Source organism: Gorilla gorilla, chromosome 4, assembly GCF_029281585.2.
Source record: "Gorilla gorilla gorilla isolate KB3781 chromosome 4, NHGRI_mGorGor1-v2.1_pri, whole genome shotgun sequence".
NCBI lineage: Eukaryota > Metazoa > Chordata > Mammalia > Primates > Hominidae > Gorilla > Gorilla gorilla.
In genome coordinates this window covers 98,519,547-98,540,149 of record NC_073228.2, presented here as the reverse complement: position 1 = coordinate 98,540,149, position 20,603 = coordinate 98,519,547, and the positions used below count along the sequence as shown (strand labels likewise).

Here is a 20,603-nt window from a genome sequence, read left to right as displayed (position 1 = left end):
ATAGATCTATGCTTCAGTATATATAATTAACCTACCCAGATTAACTAAAGTACATTATTTTAAAACTTCACTGCTGTAGTTTCCTCCTGCTAAATCACTGTCTATGATTTCAGCACAGTTTACCCACAAAACATCACAGTCTTATCATTTTAGGGTAAAAGGACAAAGATGAAGTGGTCAGTATCTTCATCTTATTGTTGAGTAAACAAAAAGCAGAAATATTAAGAGAGTTGCCTAAGACTGTCCATCAATTAAGTTAGACAAGACTTAGCACAAGAAACCAGATCTCCTCTCTCCTAAGCCAGCAGTCCCCAACATTTTTGGCACCAGGGACCAGTTTTGTGGAAGACAATTTTTCCACCAGGAGGGGGATGGATGAAACTGTTCCACCTCAGATCATCAGGTATTGGTTAGAGTCTCATAATGAGCAAACAACCTAGATCCCTTGCATGTGCAGTTCACAATAGGATTTGTGCTCCTATGGGAATCTAACATGCTTCTGATTTGACAGGAGGGGAAGCTCTAGCAGTAATGCTCACCCACCTGCTGCTCACCTCCTGCTGTGCGGCCCAGTTCCTAACAGGTCACAAACCTGTTCTGGTCTGCAGTCTAGGGGTTGGGGACCCTGTCCTAGGCCATGTTATTTCTCATTTTTTTCTATTACACTAAATTTTTTGAGACACTACTTTTATGAACATACAAATTCAGTAATGAATTATACAATCTGATTTTATACTTAGAATTCTATCTAACACATAACTCTTTAGACTGGACATAAGCTAGGGAGGGATGACAAGAAGGAAAATACCCACTTAAGATTACTACAAAAGCTATAAGTACAACAAATAATTAAGTCAGTGACCTAATGTGGGTGTTTCTAAGGCCAATGCACTCTGTAAGAAATAAATTTGCTAACAATCATTGGACACCTATGTTTTCAAAGTAGATCAAGCATTATTCAGTTAGACAAATGAAAATATCAAAGCATACATTACCTCAGCTGGTTTTTAAGACAATGTCAGAACAGGCTTGTAAATGAGGCAAATACTGTCAAAAATGCCCGTCTAATATGATAGTAATATACTCAACAAGTATTGTTTACTTGGCTCCTCGATATGGCATTGGGCTTACTTTTGTTTTCTGAATCAGTTTTCTTAACTTTCTCACAACCTTTGGGAAAAAAGTTTTCCGTAACCTAGCAAAATTAAGGGTTGAGATTCAAAGTTTCCACTTTGGTTTTCTACTCCTCCTCAGCCTCATAAAGACCTTTAAGAAGTGTTGTTTAGAGAGCATATATATGCTATATTGTCTTCCTGTTGCCAAAATTAATTTACAGTGCCTTACCTTCCTATCAGACACAGTGATTGTCTCTATTACCTACATAAATACCTGCAGCATAGTATAGGTCGATTTTAAATGTAAGCTTTCACATATTGAAAGGCTGTCTTTGTTCTATGTTGTAACTAATCATGTATTCTGAGCCTTTTGTCACCATTCAGTTTGTTTGCAATCCACCTTAAAAATGTTTTAAAATATTTTATTGATTGAATACAATAAAATTCACTCATTTCAAGTGAAGAGTTCAGTAAGTTTGACCAATGTATAAATCTGTGTGACAACCACAACGATAAAGATATGGAACATTTTATGTCATCTCCAAAGGTTCTTTCATTCCCCCTTTGCTGTCCATTCTCCTTTCAACTCTCAGCCCCAGGAAGACACTGACCTGCTTTTTGTCGTGATAGTTTACTTTTGATATTCTAGAATTTCATATAAATAGAAATCTATATATTCTTTTGTGTCTAGCTTCTTTTGCTCAGCTTAATGTTTTTGATAATTTTATATTATGCTTTATCATTAGTTTATTTCTGCTTATTGCTGAGCAGTATTTCACTGAGTAGTACTTTTTTTATCCACTTACCAGTTGGATGGACATTTTGATTATTTCTAGTTTTTGGCTACGATGAATAAAGCTGCTATGAATACCAGTGTATAAGTCTTTGTGGGACTACAGTCATCCCTCAGTATATGTGAGGAATTCATTCCAGGAACCATTCCCCTTATTAAAAAATCCATATACTCGGCCAAGCATGGTGGCTCACGAGTGTAATCCCAGCACTTTGGGAGGCCAAAGTGGGAGATCATCTGCAGTCGAGAGTTTGAGACCAGCTTGACCAACATGGAGAAACTTCGTTTCTACTAAAAATACAAAATTAGCTGGGCATGGTGGCATGTGCCTGTAATCCCAGCTACTCAGGAGGCTGAGGCAGGAGAATCGCTTGAACCCGGGAGGTGGAGGTTGCAGTGAGCCAAGACACCATTGCACCCCAGCCTGGGCAATGAGTGAAACTTCATCTCAAAAAAAAAAAAAAAAAAAAAATCCGTGTACTCAACATATACTCAAGTCCTGCAGTCAGCCCCACAGAACCTGCATATATGCAGGTTTTGCATCCTGCAAATATTGTATTTTCAATCCACATTTGATTGAAAAAAGTCTGCATGTGGCCGGGCGCGGTGGCTCACGCCTGTAGTCCCAGCACTTTGGGAGGCTGAGGCGGATGGATCACGAAGTCAGGAGATCGAGACCATCCTGGCTAACATGGTGAAACCCCGTCTCTACTAAAAATACAAAAAAATTAGCCGGGCGTGGTGGCGGGCGCCTGTAGTCCCAGCTACTTGGGAGGCTGAGGCAGGAGAATGGCGTGAACCCGGGAGGCGGAGCTTGCAGTGAGCCGAGATCGCGCCACTGCACTCCAGCCTGGGCGACAGAGCAAGACTCCGTCTCAAAAAAAAAAAAAAAAAAGTCTGCATGTAAGTCGACCTGTGCAGTTCAAACCCATGTTGTTCAAGGGTCAACTATGTATGTTTTCATTTCTCTTCAGTAAGTACTTAGAAGTAGAAATGCTAGGTGATATGATAAGTAAATTTTTAACTTCATAAGAAACTACTGGCCGGGCGTGGTGGCTCACACCTGTAATCCCAGCACTTTGGGAGGCCGAGGTGGGTGGATCACCAGGTCAGGAGATTGAGACCATCCTGGCCAACATGGTGAAACCCCATCTCTACTAAAAATACAAAACTTAGCTGGGTGTGGTGGCGCGTGCCTGTAATCCCAGCTACTTGGGAGCCTGAGGCATGAGAAGCACTTGAACCCAGGAGGTGGAGCTTGCAGTGAGTCGAGATCGCACCACTGCATTCCAGCCTGGCAATGGAGTGAGACTCCGCCTCAAAAAGAAAGAAAAAAAGAAACTACTAAACTGTTTCACAAAGTAGTCAGATCTTTTTACATTTTGGCCAATAATGTGTGAAAATTTTGTTTGCTCCATATTCTTGCCAACACTTGAGATTGTCTTTTTGATTTTGGTTATTCTAAGGGGTAGGTAGTATTATCTCATGAAGCTTTAATTTACATTTCCTTCATGAATAATGACATTGAACACCTCTTCAAGTTCTTAGTGACCATTTGAAAATATTCTTTTGTAAAATATCTATTCAAAACTTTTGTCCACTTATTAATTGGTTGTCTTACTGAGTTGTAAAGGGTTCTTTATATATATTGCACATAAATTCTTTGTTTTATACATATATTGATACAATGTCCTCCCTGTCTATGGCTTACTTTTTCATTTTCTTAACAAGGTCTTTTGATGGAGTGAGGTTTATAATTCTGATGAGTCCAGTTTATCAGTTTTATTTTTTTGAGACGAAGTCTCACACTGTTGCCCAGGCTGGTGTGCAGTCGGGCAATCTTGGCTCGCTGCAGCCTCCACCTCCCAGGTTCAAGCGATTCTCCTGCCTCAGCCTCCCAAGTAGCTGGGACTACAGGCATGAGCCACCACGCCCGGATAATTTTTGTATTTTTAGTAGAAGTGGGGTCTCACTATGTTGGCCAGGCTGGTCTCGAACTCTTGAATTCATGATCCGCCTGCCTCAGCCTCCCAAAGTGCTGGGATTACAGGCGTGAGCCACCACGCCTGGCCCAGTTTATCAGTTTTTTAACCATAGTGCTTTTTGTGTCCTAAGAACAACTGGATTATCTAAATTTTACTAATATTTCTCCCATTATTTCTTTTGGCAATTTTACAGTTTTAGTCATGTTTAGTTCTATGATGGATTTTTGTGTATAGTGAGATAAGTATTGAGGTTCTTATTTTTCCGTATGGCTATGTAATTTTTCCAGAACCATTTTTTAAAAAGGCTATTCTTTATAAATTGAATTACTTCAATGCTTTTGTCAGAAATCAATTGACCAAGTGATCAAATAGATGCATCTATTTCTGGACTCTCTATTTTGATACTTGGCACTATAGGTTTATATTGTTACTTGCTTTCTATTTGTTGTTCTATCTAATCTTCATTTTCCCTCTATTTTGGCCCTCTTTTGGATTAGTTGAGTATTTGTCAGTATTCCATTTTACCTTTTCTAATGGCTTCTTTATTTACTGTAGTAGTTGCTCCAGGGTTTACAATATGTATCTTTAACCCATCACAGTTTACTTTTTAATAACATTATACCACTTTGCATCTGATATAAGAACCTTATGATGCTATATTTCCATTTACTTCCTCCCTATCCTTTATTCTATTGTTGTCATACATTTTATTTCTATAAGTATTATAAACCCTACAATTTATTGTTTTATTTTTGCACCAAATATTATATTTTAAAGAAATTAAAAATGGGAAAAAGTCTTTTATATTTGTCCATATATTTATCATTTCCATACCCTTCTTTGTGTAGATCTGAGTTTCCAATAGGTATTGTTTTCCTTCTACCTGAAGTACTTCCTTTAACATTTCTTGTATTACAAATCTCTGGCATTAATTTATTTTAGCTTTTGATTGCATGACAAAAAGTATTTTGCCTTCATGTTTGAAATATTTTTCAGTAGATATGGAATTCTAGGTTCAGATTTTTTTTGTTCTTTTTCATTTTTCCTTTAGCACTGTAAAGATGTTCATTTTATTATCTTCTGGCTTGCATTATTTCTGACAATAAATCAGTGGAAATATTTATGGTATCTGTTTCCTTTTATGTAATATGTCTTCTTTTATAGTTGATAAGGACTTTTCTCTTTGTCACTGCTTTTCAGCAATTTGATTATGATGTGCCTTGTTTTGGTTTTCTTTGTATTTTTTTCTGCCTAGGGTTTATTGAGCTGCTTGGACCTGAGATGTTTAATTTTTATCAAATTTGAAAACTTTTCAGCCATTCTTTCTTGGAATATTTTGTCTTTTGCCAGCCCCACTTCACTCCCCCTCCCACTTTTTCTGGGACTCAATTTCGTGTATATTACACCTCTTGGCATTGTCCCATAGGTCAATGAGGCTGTATTCTTCTTCCTTGTTTTTTTGTATTGTTTTTGTTTTTTAACCTTCTTTCTGTCTGTTCTTTTGTTTGGATACTTTCTATTGTATCTTCAAGTTCAGTGAGTTTTTTTTTTTTTTCTGCAGTGTCTAAAGTACTATTAAGATTATATGGTGAATTTTTATTCCAGGTATCCTTAACTTCTGGCAATTCTGTATAGTTTCTTTTTATATTTTGTATATACCTTCTCATTTAAATATTCTTATACATATATAATGTCTGTTTTAAAACCTTGTTTGCTCGTTTCATCATCTCTTTCATTTCTGGGTATATTTCTATTGACTTAGTTTTCTTTTGATTATGGATCATATTTTTTTCCCTGTCTGGTAATTTTTTACTGGATGCCAGACATTATCAGTATTATGTTATTGAGTCTCTAGATTTTGTTTTCTTCCATTACAGATTTTGTTGTATTGTGTTACTTGTGTATCACCTTGATCATCTTGAGAGTTAGTTGTTTTCAAGCTTTATTAGGGCAGATCTAAAGTAGTCTTTATTCTAGGCCTGGTTTAGCCCATTTACTAAAACATTACCTTTTTAGGTGTCCTTTGAATGTCAGATATACAATGACATCTTGCCACTCTGGTCTGAACTTAGACTTTGCCAATCTTGTATGAACTCTGATAATTGTTCAGCTAACAGTTTCTCAATAGTTGTTTTTTGCTTGGCTTCTTAGAGTCAGCCTTTCCACTGCCAGTCTAGTATTCTGCGTAAGACTGAAAGGAAACTTTATGCAGATTTCTGGAGCTCTTTCCCTGTGTAGATCCGTCTCTTTGGTACTTCTCTCAGAAAATTCCAGCTGCCTCATCCTCCTCTGACTCTTCATCTCAGTGAGACTTTCATGGTTTGCTTGACTTTCTGCTCCTTGAACTGGGATCCTGAAAGTACATTCAGACTTTAATTTGTTTTCTTTTAAAGGCAATTACGGTGTTTCCTGTTGTCTAATACATGAAAATAGTTATTTTGCATATATTTCCCCATTTTCTAGCTTTCATGGCAGGAGAGTGAGTCTAGGACCAGTTACTTTATCATCACTAAAATAAAAGTTCTTCCTCAAAGTTATAATCATTTTTAAAAATAACTTATGATTATCTCAGGTAACAAGCCCACTAGACACATAATAAAATATTTGGAATTGGCTTTATCAGCTGACTACTGACTGAAAACACTAATTTCCTAAATAACATCCCTAAAAATGAAGGACTCTCAGTGTACTATTTTTTACTTAATTCATAATATCATTTTCTTGGCCACTAATATATTCATACCATGAATCTGTAGTTCATTTGAGGATAACTTATTTGCTATATAGCTACTTTCAGGAACAAGTGAACATGTTATATGATATTTGCTATCCTAAGTAACCAAATTATCTCAGCCATTCATAATTATTTTGCGCAATTGTGCTTTAAAAAGAAATGAACAAATTACAAGAAAAATTCACACCAGAAATTGATTTTTAAAATAGTTTTAAGGTATTTTCATAGTGTACGTTCTTCTTCTATACATTAATGCAGTGCTCTATGGTGAAAAATGTTTTACACTGAATTCCTGTTCGTGCCTCTTTTCTTCCTCTAGTTCTTTCCCACCACAAGATTCACTCTGGGCCAGGTGTGGTGGCTCATGCCTGTAATCCCAACACTTTAGCAGGCCAAGGTGGGCAGATCACCTGAGGTTGGGAGTTCAAGACCAGTCTGGCCAACATGGTGAAACCCCGTCTCTACTAAAAATACACACACACACACACACACACACACAAATTAGCTGAGTGTGGTGGTGGGCGCCTGTAATCCCAGCTACTCAGGTGGCTGAGGCAGAATTGCTTGAACCCAGGAGGCAGAAGTTACAGTGAGCCAAGATTGCACCATTGCATTCCAGCCTGGGCAACAAGAGCGAGACTCTGTCTCAAAAATAAGTAAATAAATAAAATAAAATTTAAAAAAAGATTCACTCTGGTTGCACAAAAGCTCTATGTTGGAAATCCCACCCAGTCCTGCCTTTTCACTGCTGGAATTTATACTCCAAAATTATCTCTCCCTTTCTTCTCACTATCAAAAGGTCTTGGTGTCCTGCTCCCATCTAGTCCCAAAGGAAAACCTTTAAACCACTTAAACTAGAAGTTGGCAAACCATTGCCTTTGGACCAAATCCAACCCACCATTTTAATAAAGTTTTATTGGAAATTGCCCTGTTTATTCACTTACGTATTATTTGTGGATACTTTTGTGCTTCCACAGTAAAGATGAGTAGTTGCAACAAAGATCATCTGTCATACGGCTTAAAATATTTATTATGTGGCTATTTACAGAAAACGTCTTCTGACCCCTGCTCTAATTAAATCATATTATGATATCAATGACAAATGTTTGTGTGTGTCCTTTTAGAGGCAATTGCATTTTTATAACAAATGTACTGAGATATAATTTATATACCATAAATTTCATCCTTTTAAAGTGTAAAAATATCACAGTTCAGTGGTTTTTAGTAGATTCTCAGAACTGTGCAACCATCAGCACCATTTAATTTTAGACCATTTTAATCACGCCAAAAAGAAACCCTGTACCCATTAACAGTTCCTCCCCAGTTCCTGACAACCGCTAATCTACTTTCTGTCTCTATATTTTGCCTTTTCTGGAACTTCTGTATAAATGGAATCATGCAGTATGTGCATTTTGTGTCCGGTTTCTTTCACTTAGTACAATATTTTCAAGGTTAATCCATGTTGTAGCATGTATCAGAACTCCATTTCTTTTTATTGTTGAATAATAGTCCATTATATGGAAATATACATTTTGCTTATTGATTCATCAGTTGATGGGAATTTGTGTTGTTTCCACTTTTTGGCTGTTATGAATGATGCTGGTATGAACATTAGCGTACAAGTTTTTGTGTGAATGTTTAAAAAATCTTCTTCTGGATATATAACTAGGAGAAGAATTGTTGTAAACTGCCAGAGAATTGAAGGCGTGTCCCAGCACACACACAGTTTGCAACTCTGCCTTCGCCTTTTACATCCTGCTTGCACAGAGCCTCCAGATTAGTCAGAGGTGAGAGATTAGCGCTTTCTCAGGGCTTTCTTGGTATGTGCACAGTCCTGTACATGTCTGTGTCCTTCTTCATCCCCAGGAGTATGGCAGAGATATTCAAAATTCCTCCCCACTGTGTACATGTACATTTCATTTCTCAGTTTTTCTTTTCTTTTATTTATTTTTTTTTTTCTATTAGCTTCTTGTTTGCATCAACCAGTATCACTACCTTAGGCAGCCACAGAGCTAAGAGCTAAACCATTGCTACTGACTGTTTTGACGAAACATCCTGGGGATAGGACATTTTCAGTCACTGAGTTAGTTTGAATATGGATATGCATTGTGAACAGTGCTCTTCCAGGGAGATTCCAGACAAGACAAATCATGACAATCTGGGAAACTGGGACGTTGTGTATAGGTCAAAAGACATTCTACCTCTTCCAGTGGCTGCTGGGCTTTTATAACTACCATGGCTTCAAGGCTGCTCGTTTTCAAGGCCATAGTAGAACTTGCTGAGGAATGGGAGCTGGGAATAGAGCAGGTTAAAATACCACAAAGCTCACTGTTTTTACCAAGATTCAGCTGATTTTCTTGAATAAATTCTCCTTGGATTGTTGCAAGCCTGTGGTTAATTTCCAGAGTTCTCAAAAGTTGATTTTCACAATTTTTGCCAGTGTTCTGATAGCTTTAATGGAGGTGCAGATTTTCCCAGGTCTTCACACCATCATTCTGGAAGTGCTTCTCCACACTTGTCTATTTTTAAAGAATGCCTGAGGAGGCCAATGCCTTCATTAAAATTAATGGCTTTCTAATTCTAAAATTTTAAGAAATTTGGATCTAAAGCCAGAGATACTGGAGAATTCATATATTACTACATAGACTATGGACAATTCTAGATATATGTAAAATTTTCTCTAATTCTAGTGCATTGCAGAGCAATTACAGAAGATGGAGGGTTGATCTCAGATAAGAATAGGGCAGGTTAAAGTGCCCCAACACTTTTCATAGAGGACTGTTTAAATACAGCGGTAGGCCAGGCTCAGTGGCTCACGCCTGTAATCCCAGCACTTTGGGAGGCCCAGGTGGGTGGATCACAAGGTCAGGAGATTGAGACCATCCTTGCCAACAAGGTGAAACCCCATCTCTACTAAAAATACAAAAATTACCCAGGCGTGGTGGCGCATGCCTGTAATCCCAGCTACTCAGGAGGCTGAGGCAGGAGAATCGCTTGAACCTGGGACACGGAGGTTGCAGTGAGCCAAGATCATGCCACTGAACTCCAGCCTGGTGACAGAGCTAGACTCCATCTCAAATAAAAATAAAAATAAAAATAAATAAATAAATAAATAACAGCAGTAAAAGTAGAAAAGGGAGAGTCAGAAGCTTGGGTGCTAACTTAGATGCTACATTTATTAGGAGTGGATGGGTATGGCATGTACTTAGAGATTGTGGATTGCTCCAAGCCATCCCGTCTAGTCCTGTGTATACCACTGCTTGAACTGGCTAACTAGAGAATACATCGTTGCCGTACTACCTCCTGTCTGTTCTATCACTTCCTATTTGGTTTATCAGTGTCCTTATCTTCAAAAAGTGAGAAAATTAGACCAGAGCTTGTCTAGATTAAATTTTTACATTTCTAACACCTAAAGTTATGAAGCATCAAAGAAACTAATTTTCTAAAGCAGGAAAGTATGCTAATGTATTTGCAGAAGATTTTCAATTATGTTTTGTTACTTTTGACTCCCCAGTTACTTATAATTTATCTGGAGACCTTGTTTCCAATGACTTCTGGTTGGTAAATATATTAATAGAATAATTATTTAAACCAAACCTTTTTACTTAGAAACATATTCAGATGTAATTTCCATTGCTTTTATAAAGCCACATTAGGTTATTCTTTATTGCATATAACATCTTTCTTCACAGTAGCCTGAAAAACTCCCAGTAAATTACCTTTGTTCTGATTCTTCTAAATTATAGAAATTTTAACATAAAAGTAATGAAGTTTCTTTTTGGAAATCTCGCCACATCTGTTATTACCAAAATATAAAAGATTATACTGATAAAAATTGGTAAGCAATTAGTAGCTTAATGAACATACAAAAACTGGTTTAAATCATTCTTAGGATTGCTGCTCATAGCCTAAAGCACATTCTCAATTTAGGACCCTCATTGAGCCCCTTTCTAAGGCCTCCTGATTACTGTGTTGTAAAAGGAAGTAGAGTCACAGTTCTTTTCAACTTTGTGTGTGCTCAGCTGTGAAGTATTTGTTATTTTCTTCTTAGGAGTCTTAAATAGAGTCGTGGAAGGTGAAAACTAACAAAGACCATAAATATCATCTTGTCCAGCCCTTGTCGCCCTCTCCCCTCACCATTTTATAAATGAGGACACCGAAGCCCCTCCTAAAGTGTCTATATTTTTAATGGTGATTTTTGAAACACTTGAAAATTAATTAGATAATGATGCAGGTATTCTTTAAGTTGTATGATTCTAACCTTTGTTTTCATTTGTTAATTTAATATGAAAAATGGAAATAAACTACAATAATAAACATCATTAATAAAAATTATTATCATTTGAAATAATCCTTTCCCTTGCTTCTCTCATTTATGCTGATAATGAAGAATTAATATTTTGGGTTTTTAGCAGCTGGGTTTTAGGGCTGTTACTCTATTCTTCCTATGCTATGTGTCTTGGCAATCTAGGGACCGGCTCTAACATTTTGCTGATAAGGAAACTCTTGGTAAGATTCTAACACTGAGTTGATTGACCATTTGTAAAGAAAGAAGGAAGAAAGGAAAGAAGGAAAGAAGAAAAAAGGAAGGAAAAAATATAACTGAAATTCCATCCATCATTGATAATCACCATTAACATTATAGAGTACAGCTTTTAATTATTTTATATATGTGTGGAGATACATATTTTTAATAAAAATAGGATATCATACTCTTTTCTAACCTACTTTAATTTTTACTACACAATATATGGCTTTATTTTATAGACAGAAATACCAGAGCTAATTAAACAAATCACCTATTATTGGACATTTTGATTGATTTTTATTTTTTCTTATATCCTTTGCATATTTATAATTAATTTCTTAGGAAAAGTCTTACAGAAATGAATATGTGAGTCAACTGATAAGTAAAATGTTGAAGCTTTGACATTATTGCCAAGCTGTCATCTAAGAAGGTCATACAATTTATGTTCTCACCAGAAGAGTCCAAAACTACCAGTAAATATTATGTACTGTTATCTTAATTGCCATTCCTTTTATTACAAAGAAGAAGAATCTTTTTAAAAAATGTTTTATGGGGTGGTTATCAATCATATGATTTCTTGGTTAAGAGCAGCTCTCCTTTCCTATAGCTTTAAACTAGATTATTACAAAACTGAATTCTAGTTGAGCAAGGCACAACTGATTTGCTAGGTTCTGCTAACCATAATATGCCATCTGATTTTAAAGTCTCAACGTGCGTGGAGTACGAGCTAGAGGTCATCCGATGCTTGAGACTGGCACTGACCGATGCCGTCAAGGACACTGTACAGCAGATAGTATCTGTGATGAGTTCTAGGAGAAACTGTGAGACAAACCTAAACAAGCACATTGTTCCTGATTGTTTGCTTGAGAGCATGCCAAAAGAATGGAACTATAGTCCAAAAGAAACTAACAGGAAAGAATCATGCAAAAGTAAGTACACTTGTTTCTCTTTAAGAAAATACACCTGAAGAAGCAATTTTCTAGGCTATGCAATCAAGTAAAATTCTAAAAGTTATAAGAATGATGAACTATATTAATCTTCCTTCCATTAAGTAGATGTGCGACCCTTATTTTTATTTTTACTATGAACCGCATGATCAAGGAAACTAGAATGGAAAATTATTCAAATGGTCATATTCTTTAATTACCAGTTCAGGATTTTCTGTGATATTTTGTGTTCAGGCTAATAGTCACAGATAGGTGACATGATTTTGACTAATTTTCTCAAAATTTGTTGAGTAACTTAAAATCCATACTCTAGAGAAATTTGCTCTGATATTCCATTTAATTATTTTTTCCTTTAAGTTTTTTCTCTGCAAACACTAATTATTAGCTTCTTTTCTCTTGTTAAAACACCTACATATGTAGCTTTTAGGTCAAAAATAGCACCCAGTTTGTTAAGTACATGTATTTTTCTGACAGGGTATTTTTTCCTCCGGTGATTCTGGTTCTAAATTGAGTGCATTGTTCCTGTTCAGAACAGCGCATCCACCAAGTGTACTTAAGAACCATCAGTTACCTACATTATTCGTTTATTTTATTAGTCAAGTCCTCTCTTCTTAAATAGTTTCTCCCTATCTAGATCTTTCCACTTTTCCAGAATTTCACAAGATTCCTTTGTATGTATATTACGTACCTGTATTCGTGAATCTTCTTTTGATTATTTAAAATAAAACTTTTTTCTTTAATATTCATCCTTAAAGAAGAATATTTTCACTAACTCTAAGGAAACTTTCTCTAGTTTTTCTAGAGAAACTAGAAAACTAGGAAACTAGAGAAAGTTTCCTTAGAATTAGTGAAAATATTTTTTCTCTAACTCTAAGGAAACTTTCAACAATAAAATACTCCAGCCGAACTCACTAAAGTCAATTGAAGGGACTAGCCTTTCTTTCATTCTTCTCCATGGAGATCCTAAATAATGTGACCTTATATTACAAACTCAAATCAATTATCTATCTGTGACCTTTCATAGTAATGCTTTAATTCTGTCCAAGCCCTATTAAACTCCCTTTGAATCTAGTAAAGCCATTTAACTGAAATTGGAAAATGTCACCTTTTCATTACTTAAGCTCTTTCTTTTCTAAGAGTTGTTGCCATCTCTCCTTTGTTCTAGCTTTTGGATATTTGATACGTTTTGGGCAATTCAGTAGGCATGATTTATAGTTAACATATCATGCCATATGAGTAGCACTATTTTGCTTGTGGCTTTCGAGTCATTCTATTCACGAACAATTTTGCTTTTTCTAAGCACTTTGGAATTCCTCCATACCATTGCAAAGAGTCTCTTATTTCAAAAAATGCTTACTTATAGATACCAGTTGTTAAAGTTTTCCTTACTAAATAACATTTTTCATAAAATGCTCATTCCGAGTAAAAGTACAACATAAAGACAACCATGAAGGAATGTCAGATCCCATGAATACGTAAAAGAAAGTGATGGAAGAAAGTGACTTTATAAACCATTTTTTGCGTTCTAAGAGGATATGACAATAGGCAAATGCCATTGTTCTTCTTTACTGCCCTCTGAAATGCTACAGGGACTTTTAGATTGGCACTTCTTAAATTTTATTTTCACTACAGAATATAAGATAGAGAATGTGTACATGCTGGACATTAAGTCATTTATTAATTTCATTATTCATTCAGTAGAAATTTACTAAGTGAGAGACTACTATATACCAGGCACTGTGTTTCAGATCAGAGATAAACCTAAGTACAGTATCTCCTCTTGGTGCCAGGAGACTAGTATAGCTGTTTCAAAATGGGTACAAATAAGAGATGTACAATTTGTTGGTGTATGAGAAGAGAGAAAGAAATTAAACTTCACTAAAATCTCACATGGGATTGTCACTGGAGACCTTTCTTGGTCTGTGAGTGAGCCAGTGTGTGTTGAGGACAGTATGTGAGGAAGCTTGAGGGAAGAGCAGGGGTGCCATGCTCTTGGGGAGAGGCCATGAGCAGGGTGACCTTATTCCTTCTTTAGCTTTCAGCACACGGTAATGAATTAGAGTTGTCCTTTGTATTACTGACTCTGGTTGTAACAAAATTAATCCTCATAATACATACAAGTGACTTTAACATATTCCTATAAACCAATAAGTCAACTACAGTTTAAAACTAGTGCTGGGAATGCAATCAAGAGCAAACAGTGACAAAGTGAAAAAGCTCCCACTTGTTTCTATTCTTAATATGAGCTCTTCACAGCCATATTATAAAACAATGATGATTTGATCACCTTTGGCAAAAAAAAAAAAAAAAAAAAAAGAATTGTGGGGAAACTATTTGAAATGTGGCTTCCCATATATTTTGTTAGATGTAAATCCCTCCTAAGCCAGTATTGAGCCTTAAGATATTAGCTAGTTTGGAGTCATCTTGATAAACAAAAGATTTCTACACTAAGTATCCAAAACATGAAGATAAACTTCTGTAATTTTTTTCAACAATGTTTTAATTTAGTGATATATAATCATGGTTCTTACAAAATTTATCTAACTAATTGTAAATGTTTAAAGGTCTTTAAAAAAAATCTAACTTACTAAAAGACAAATAGTCATTACCTTAGGGAATATTTGTCCTTCTTGACACAGTAAAAATGACAGAACATGGAAAACACTGTGGTGACAAACTAAAATGCATTTCTTCATTTCTTTATCAGCAAATACTGTGACATTAAAAAACACTGAAGATTTAAAGAAATAAATATTACAATAAAGATTACAGTGTGGATTTACTGGAGAGTTGGATGGAAGTTAGGATGGCTCTGACATAGCTCTGCTTTTAGATATTTGTTTCATTATGTTTCAAAGAACAAATATACAAAGAACTAGTTGTTTTGTTTTGTTTCTTTGACAAAAATTAAATGAAAGATATACCTGAGAAGATATTTTCTCAACAGTAAATTACTTTTTTAATGAAAATAATCCTTTATGGCAAAACTTTTGGAGTAATTGTCTTAATGGAAACAATGAATTCTAGAGAAAAGAAACAGAAATAGCAAGCAGCATTTAGGAAAATGTGTCCGTGCCATTGGTCACATGCAGAAACAGCATGTTGAGAAAGAAATTGATGACAGAAATACACAAAGAGCTATAAGGAGTCATTAGTATAGTGTATAAAAACCAGGCCTATTTGTTTCATAAGAACCAGTGTTACCTACAAAAGTATCATATCTTTTCGCTTAAGAATTTAGAAATAGGATTTTCTAACATGATGTAAAATATTGCAAATGGAAAGTTTCAGTGACTCTTGAATGCTTTTCTTAAAAATATAAAAATAAAATATTTTTCCATTCGTTTGCAAGAACAACATATTTACATCACAGATGATGGATATTTGTTAGTCAAATTTCAACAACAGCCTTCACCTATTCGGTAGTTAACACTGAAAAATAAATGCCATGATTTTGTGGGCACAGCTAAGGATATACTGGTTTCATGTTGATCTATATGTATTTGTGTAGTGGCTTTTTCACCTGTGACAGCCATGAAAACCTGATCTTGAAACAAACTGAACTTAGAACTTGACCTTTGTATTGTGAAGTGTTAAGCTCAGATTTAAAAAATAACAAAAAATTACATTATCCTCATTCAACAAATTGTTATTGATCTTTTTTACCATTAATAAACAAAATTTAAAAAATTAATTTTGACATTTTCTTTACCTCCTTTATTGTAAATTTCCTTTTTGCATGTTTTATCAACCACAAATGTATTATTACAGTAGTACATTACAGAAAAGAAGAAATGACAAATACATCAATATACATATATTGCCTTCATCCTAAGACATAGATTTTCTTCATACTTTATCAGCTCTAAAATTGGATGACACAATATATTACATATATACGGCTTAGACAGAATTAAACTTATTTAAATAAAGACAGAAAGACGAGTGTGTAGCAGTCTTAAAAGATCCTTCCCTGGTGTGTTGTTGACATCATCATAGACTCAGAGCCCTTGAGATTGGTAGAATGGATTTATTAATTTGTCATCAGCCTAAAGGTTCTGATTGAAATTTGCCTTACGTGTTAATGAAATAGCTGGGGATTTGAGTGCCCATAGTCCTCAGAGTTTATAAAATATCAGTAGAGTGTAGGTGTGAAGAAGAAAATTGGTAATCTTTACCTAATATCTACTTAGGTTGTCAAATATTTGCTCAGTATCTGTAGTCAAACCCTCTTTAAGACAGAGGGAATATAAGATACAATCTTTCAAGTCAAAGACCTGAAAGCAGAATAGGGACTATGAGATACAAACACAAAAAGAACAATGAGACATTTCAAATAATTTAAGAACACTAAGGAAGATTTGCTTTATCTATATGTTAAGCCTCACCTAAACACATTAATTTGAATAAAAAGAAAACATTTATTGAGCAACTATTTTTATCAGGTGCTGAGCTAGGTGCTTTCATATTTATGATCTTATTTAATGCAACAGTCTTAGGAGATTGTTAAATATGTGTTGGATCTAGTTTTTACAAACTTATAAAGACTGCTCCAATTAATTTTTTAAATGATTCTTAAGTTGTCATGGATTGCAGAGGAGTCACTAGATTAAACATATTTTCCAAGAGCTTTGTACTTTTTTGGAACAGAGTGACTTTTTAAATGTTATATATATCTTCAGAAAATGTTCACATTGTTCTGTTATTTTTGTTCAGCAAAAACAGTAAAGAACGTTTTACCAAAGAACTCAAAGCTACTTTCTTTTGGCTTCTCATTGTTTTAATGTTCAAATTCCATTATGTACATAGTGGATTAAAACACTGTCTGGCTTTGTGGGATAATCACGGAGCTAAGAGCTTTGTTTCCCATGCGCTGGAGTTTATAGGCTAGCTGTAAAGACAACTCATGAGTATATAAATAACATAATATAAATAATAATAGATGATAATACAAAAATAACACAACATAGCCAATTATGGACCTAATTACCAAAATGGTCATATATATAATATATTCAAATAAATTCACAAGAGAGGAGAGGATTTTGAACTAAGAGTTGAAGATTATTTGTGAACCATGAAGACAGAGGGCATTCCATTGAGAGTAATGATATACTCAGAAGTCTAAAAGCAAAGAGGATAAAGCATGTTAAAGGTCTTAAAGAGAAGGATCATAGAAACAGGCTGAGGCTAGACTGTGGAGTGTTTTGACAGCAAGGCTCAAGAGACTGATCTTATAACAGTGGCAAGTAGCTAAAATTATCACAGCAGAGAAATTGGATAATAAAGTTCATAGGGATGAATTCAGTTTTACAGTACAGGAGAAGAGCTGGACATAGCCTGGAGAAGGGAGATGAGTTAGAAGAATAGTTCCGTAGTCAAGGTACCATTTGTGAAGAAGGGCTTGAAGTAGGTCAGTAACCTTCAGTTGGACCCAGCAATGAGAAACTGGATGTCAGAGATAAAGGGGTAGAACTATATATCAATGCTGATCACTGATTAGGTATGAAGGAACATTTAACAGGAAGAATGGGAGGGAGGAGGGAAGGAAGGAGGGGAGGCAGGGAGAGAGGAAGGAAGGAATGAAGGAAGAAAGGAGGAAAGGGTGGGAGGGAGAGAGAAGGGCCAAGCTAATTTGGAAGACAATGGTTTTAGTTATATTGAGTTGATGGTGACTCATCACCATCACACAGAAGTGGAATGCTTAACAGAAAGCTGGAGTTATAGGACTACAGCTCTGGAAAAAGGCCAAGACTTAAGATTCTGGAATCATATAGAAGAGTGGTTCTCAACCAGACACAGTTTTGGTCCCAGGGGACATTTGGCAATGCCTGAAGACATTTTTGGTTGTCACCACTGAGATGAATGCTACTGACATCTAGTGGGTGGAGGCCAGAGATGCGGCTAAACACCTTACAGAACATAGAAGAGCTCCTCACAACAAAGGATCATCTAACCCAAAGTTGAGAAACCCTGATACAGAGAAGAAGAATTAATACATTTTTCTTGGAAAATATGTCTAATCTAGTGACTCCTGTGAAATCCATGACAACTTAAGAATCATTTAAAAATTAATTGGAACAGTCTTTATAAGTTTGTAAAAACTAGGTCCAACACATATTTGAATAATCTTCTAAGGCTGTTGCATTAAATAAGATCATAAATGTGAAATAGCACCAAACAAGGAAGAACATGTGGAATCATCAGCCAAAAGGCTAAGGACTTCTTAGTAAAAACCTACATCTAAGAGATATTAATAGAAAATGGAAATAGCATAGGACACAAAGAAGCAAAGAGGAGAGATAGAGGTAAGCAGGAACCAATTTACTGACTCATTCATTCAACCAATATTTATTGACAACTATTATATAAGAGGTAATAAGTGCTAGGGATACGGGAATGCCTTCTCAGAGCTTATAGTTTAGAAGAGGGTGACAGACAGTGTGCAGGAAAAGGACATAATTATTAGATGATGGGGAGTGCTATAATAAAGGCAACAAAATGGGGATCCCCAAAAGAGAGGGTCTTGGGGCTGTGATGGAAGGGTGTAAATGGACTGAGATGAGATGATGAGATGAGATAAGATAAGATGGTGAGGCAAGGCTCTCTGAGGAGGTCACATTTGGGTTGAGAACTGACAGGAGAGAAACCAGTCCTGAGGAGAGTTGAAATGATTCTGTCATGGATTCCAAGGGAGGAGGAGAAGGGCTTAAGGGGGAGTCAGAAGTACCAAAGCCTACAAAGCTGCCCAGCTGGGCACCTTTGCATTTGTTAATTAGGAGGCCACCTGGGTCCTGGAAAGCTGCAGTCTTGAAAGATAAGAATATAAATTATGAGTCTAAATTTTCTAATCTTCATTTATGAGAGAAAAAAAAACCAGATTTGTGATTTGGGGGAATTTTAGGTAGTACTGCGAGAGACCCCGGTTAGAGTTCTGTTGGAATATGTCAAGCACTTGATCTTCTTGCCAATTTTCTCTACAAAAATTAGACATCCTTATACGACACAAAACCATGCAGTGATTGAACGCAAATGCTAATATTAATCATACCTTTTCTTTTCTTCCCCAGGCTTCACAAGGCTTGCTGCTCAGGCAGTATCTATTGTAATCAGCAAGTTACCTACGGTGATTGCATGTTTGCCTCCCCCAATTAAATACTTCTTTTTTCTGTCTGAGAGAAAAATGTCAAAAAACTTTGTTGAATTGAAGAAAGCTGGCCTGCTTGTCTGGAACTTGATTGTAATTATATGTCGGATATTTGAGGACGGAAACACTGTGGAACTTTTAACAGGTGCCTCCCTTGACAGATGGAGTAAAGAAAAACTGGGTTTAATTTGTATGTGTTTGGAAAGCATCATGGGAGACCAGACAAGTATCCCTAATCAAATGATCCAAAAGGTCATACAGAGCATTGAGCAGCAGAAGCCCAACTGGATTGAACGTCAATTGTTGAAAGCAAGGAAACTGAGCACTGAATGGTAAAGTGATGTTTTTCTCTTATTGGATTTCATCAAATGCTTTCACAATAACAAAATCACCAATAAACGACAATATATTGTCAGATGGGCAGCAGTAGTATTTTGCTAAATTCATGGCAGCTTTGATGAATATAAAAAAAGATAAGTATCCCATTAAAAATTGGATTGTTGCACATTTCTTGTCTTCTTAAAATGTGAACCCCATTGACACACTGGAACATTATACTTGTTTAGTCAGCATCTTAAGGTTTCTGATTAAAAGGGTGGTAGTTAAACCCAGGAGAATTTAGTTTCACCCCTTTTCAGTGTGCAAACAGGTATCTAGTGGATAGCCTGGAGCATTTTGTAAATGGATTGGGCAAGGAGATTAAATTAAGAAGGAATTAATGGATATAAAAGGCTTTTTATTGCTTTCTGTGTACCTGATTGTCAAAAAGGTACACATTTTTCATCTGGTAATGTAAGAATCCCAGAGGGCAACTAGGGCATATCACACTCCAGCTATAAACACACCCAGCTGTTTCTGTATGAAAATGTCAGCCTTCTCATGGGTTTGTCACTAAGAGCTAAGTGATTTGTGGTACTGCAAAGATTTTTAACGGTCCCTGATGAATTGAAATATGTACATAGAGTCCTCCTGTCTTTAAATTAGTGTTCAGGTATAGAATTGCATGGTATTGATAAAGGAATTCCAGCTCACATGGTCTACAGATCACTGTCAGCCCATTTTAAAAACACCGACACATGCTGTACCTCATTCTTTAAAAATATATTCATGTTGCTAGCAGATACTAGTATCACTTTCTGCCCAAAATGACTAAAAGTCACTTGAAATATGGTTACTCTTACTAGTACATGGTAGTGATAAAGAGATCAGGCTTTGGAGTCAGATGGGCGAGTACAAATCCCTTGTAAATGGGTCATCTTGTGCAAGTTATTGAATCGCTCAAAGCCTCAGTTTCAATGATGATACCACACTGACAGAATTGTTTTGAAAAATTAAATAACATTCATGGAGTTCT

The 20,603-nt window shown here is 35.8% G+C and overlaps 1 protein-coding gene across 8 annotated transcripts in view; it reads left to right on the top strand.

Moving 5' to 3' along the window:
- The window catches only part of KIAA0825 (KIAA0825 ortholog), a 473,030-nt gene that overhangs the window by 202,650 nt on the left and 249,777 nt on the right, over positions 1-20,603 (top strand). For all 8 annotated transcript variants that reach the window (XR_010133628.1, XM_055387134.2, XM_063705867.1 and 5 more), the window contains 2 exons: positions 11,860-12,084; positions 19,173-19,581. Coding sequence is in view for 7 of the 8 variants with exons in the window: in XM_055387134.2 (XP_055243109.2) it covers positions 11,860-12,084; positions 19,173-19,581 (634 nt within the window). In the remaining variant the exon portion in view is untranslated. The remainder of the gene's footprint in view (positions 1-11,859; positions 12,085-19,172; positions 19,582-20,603) is intronic.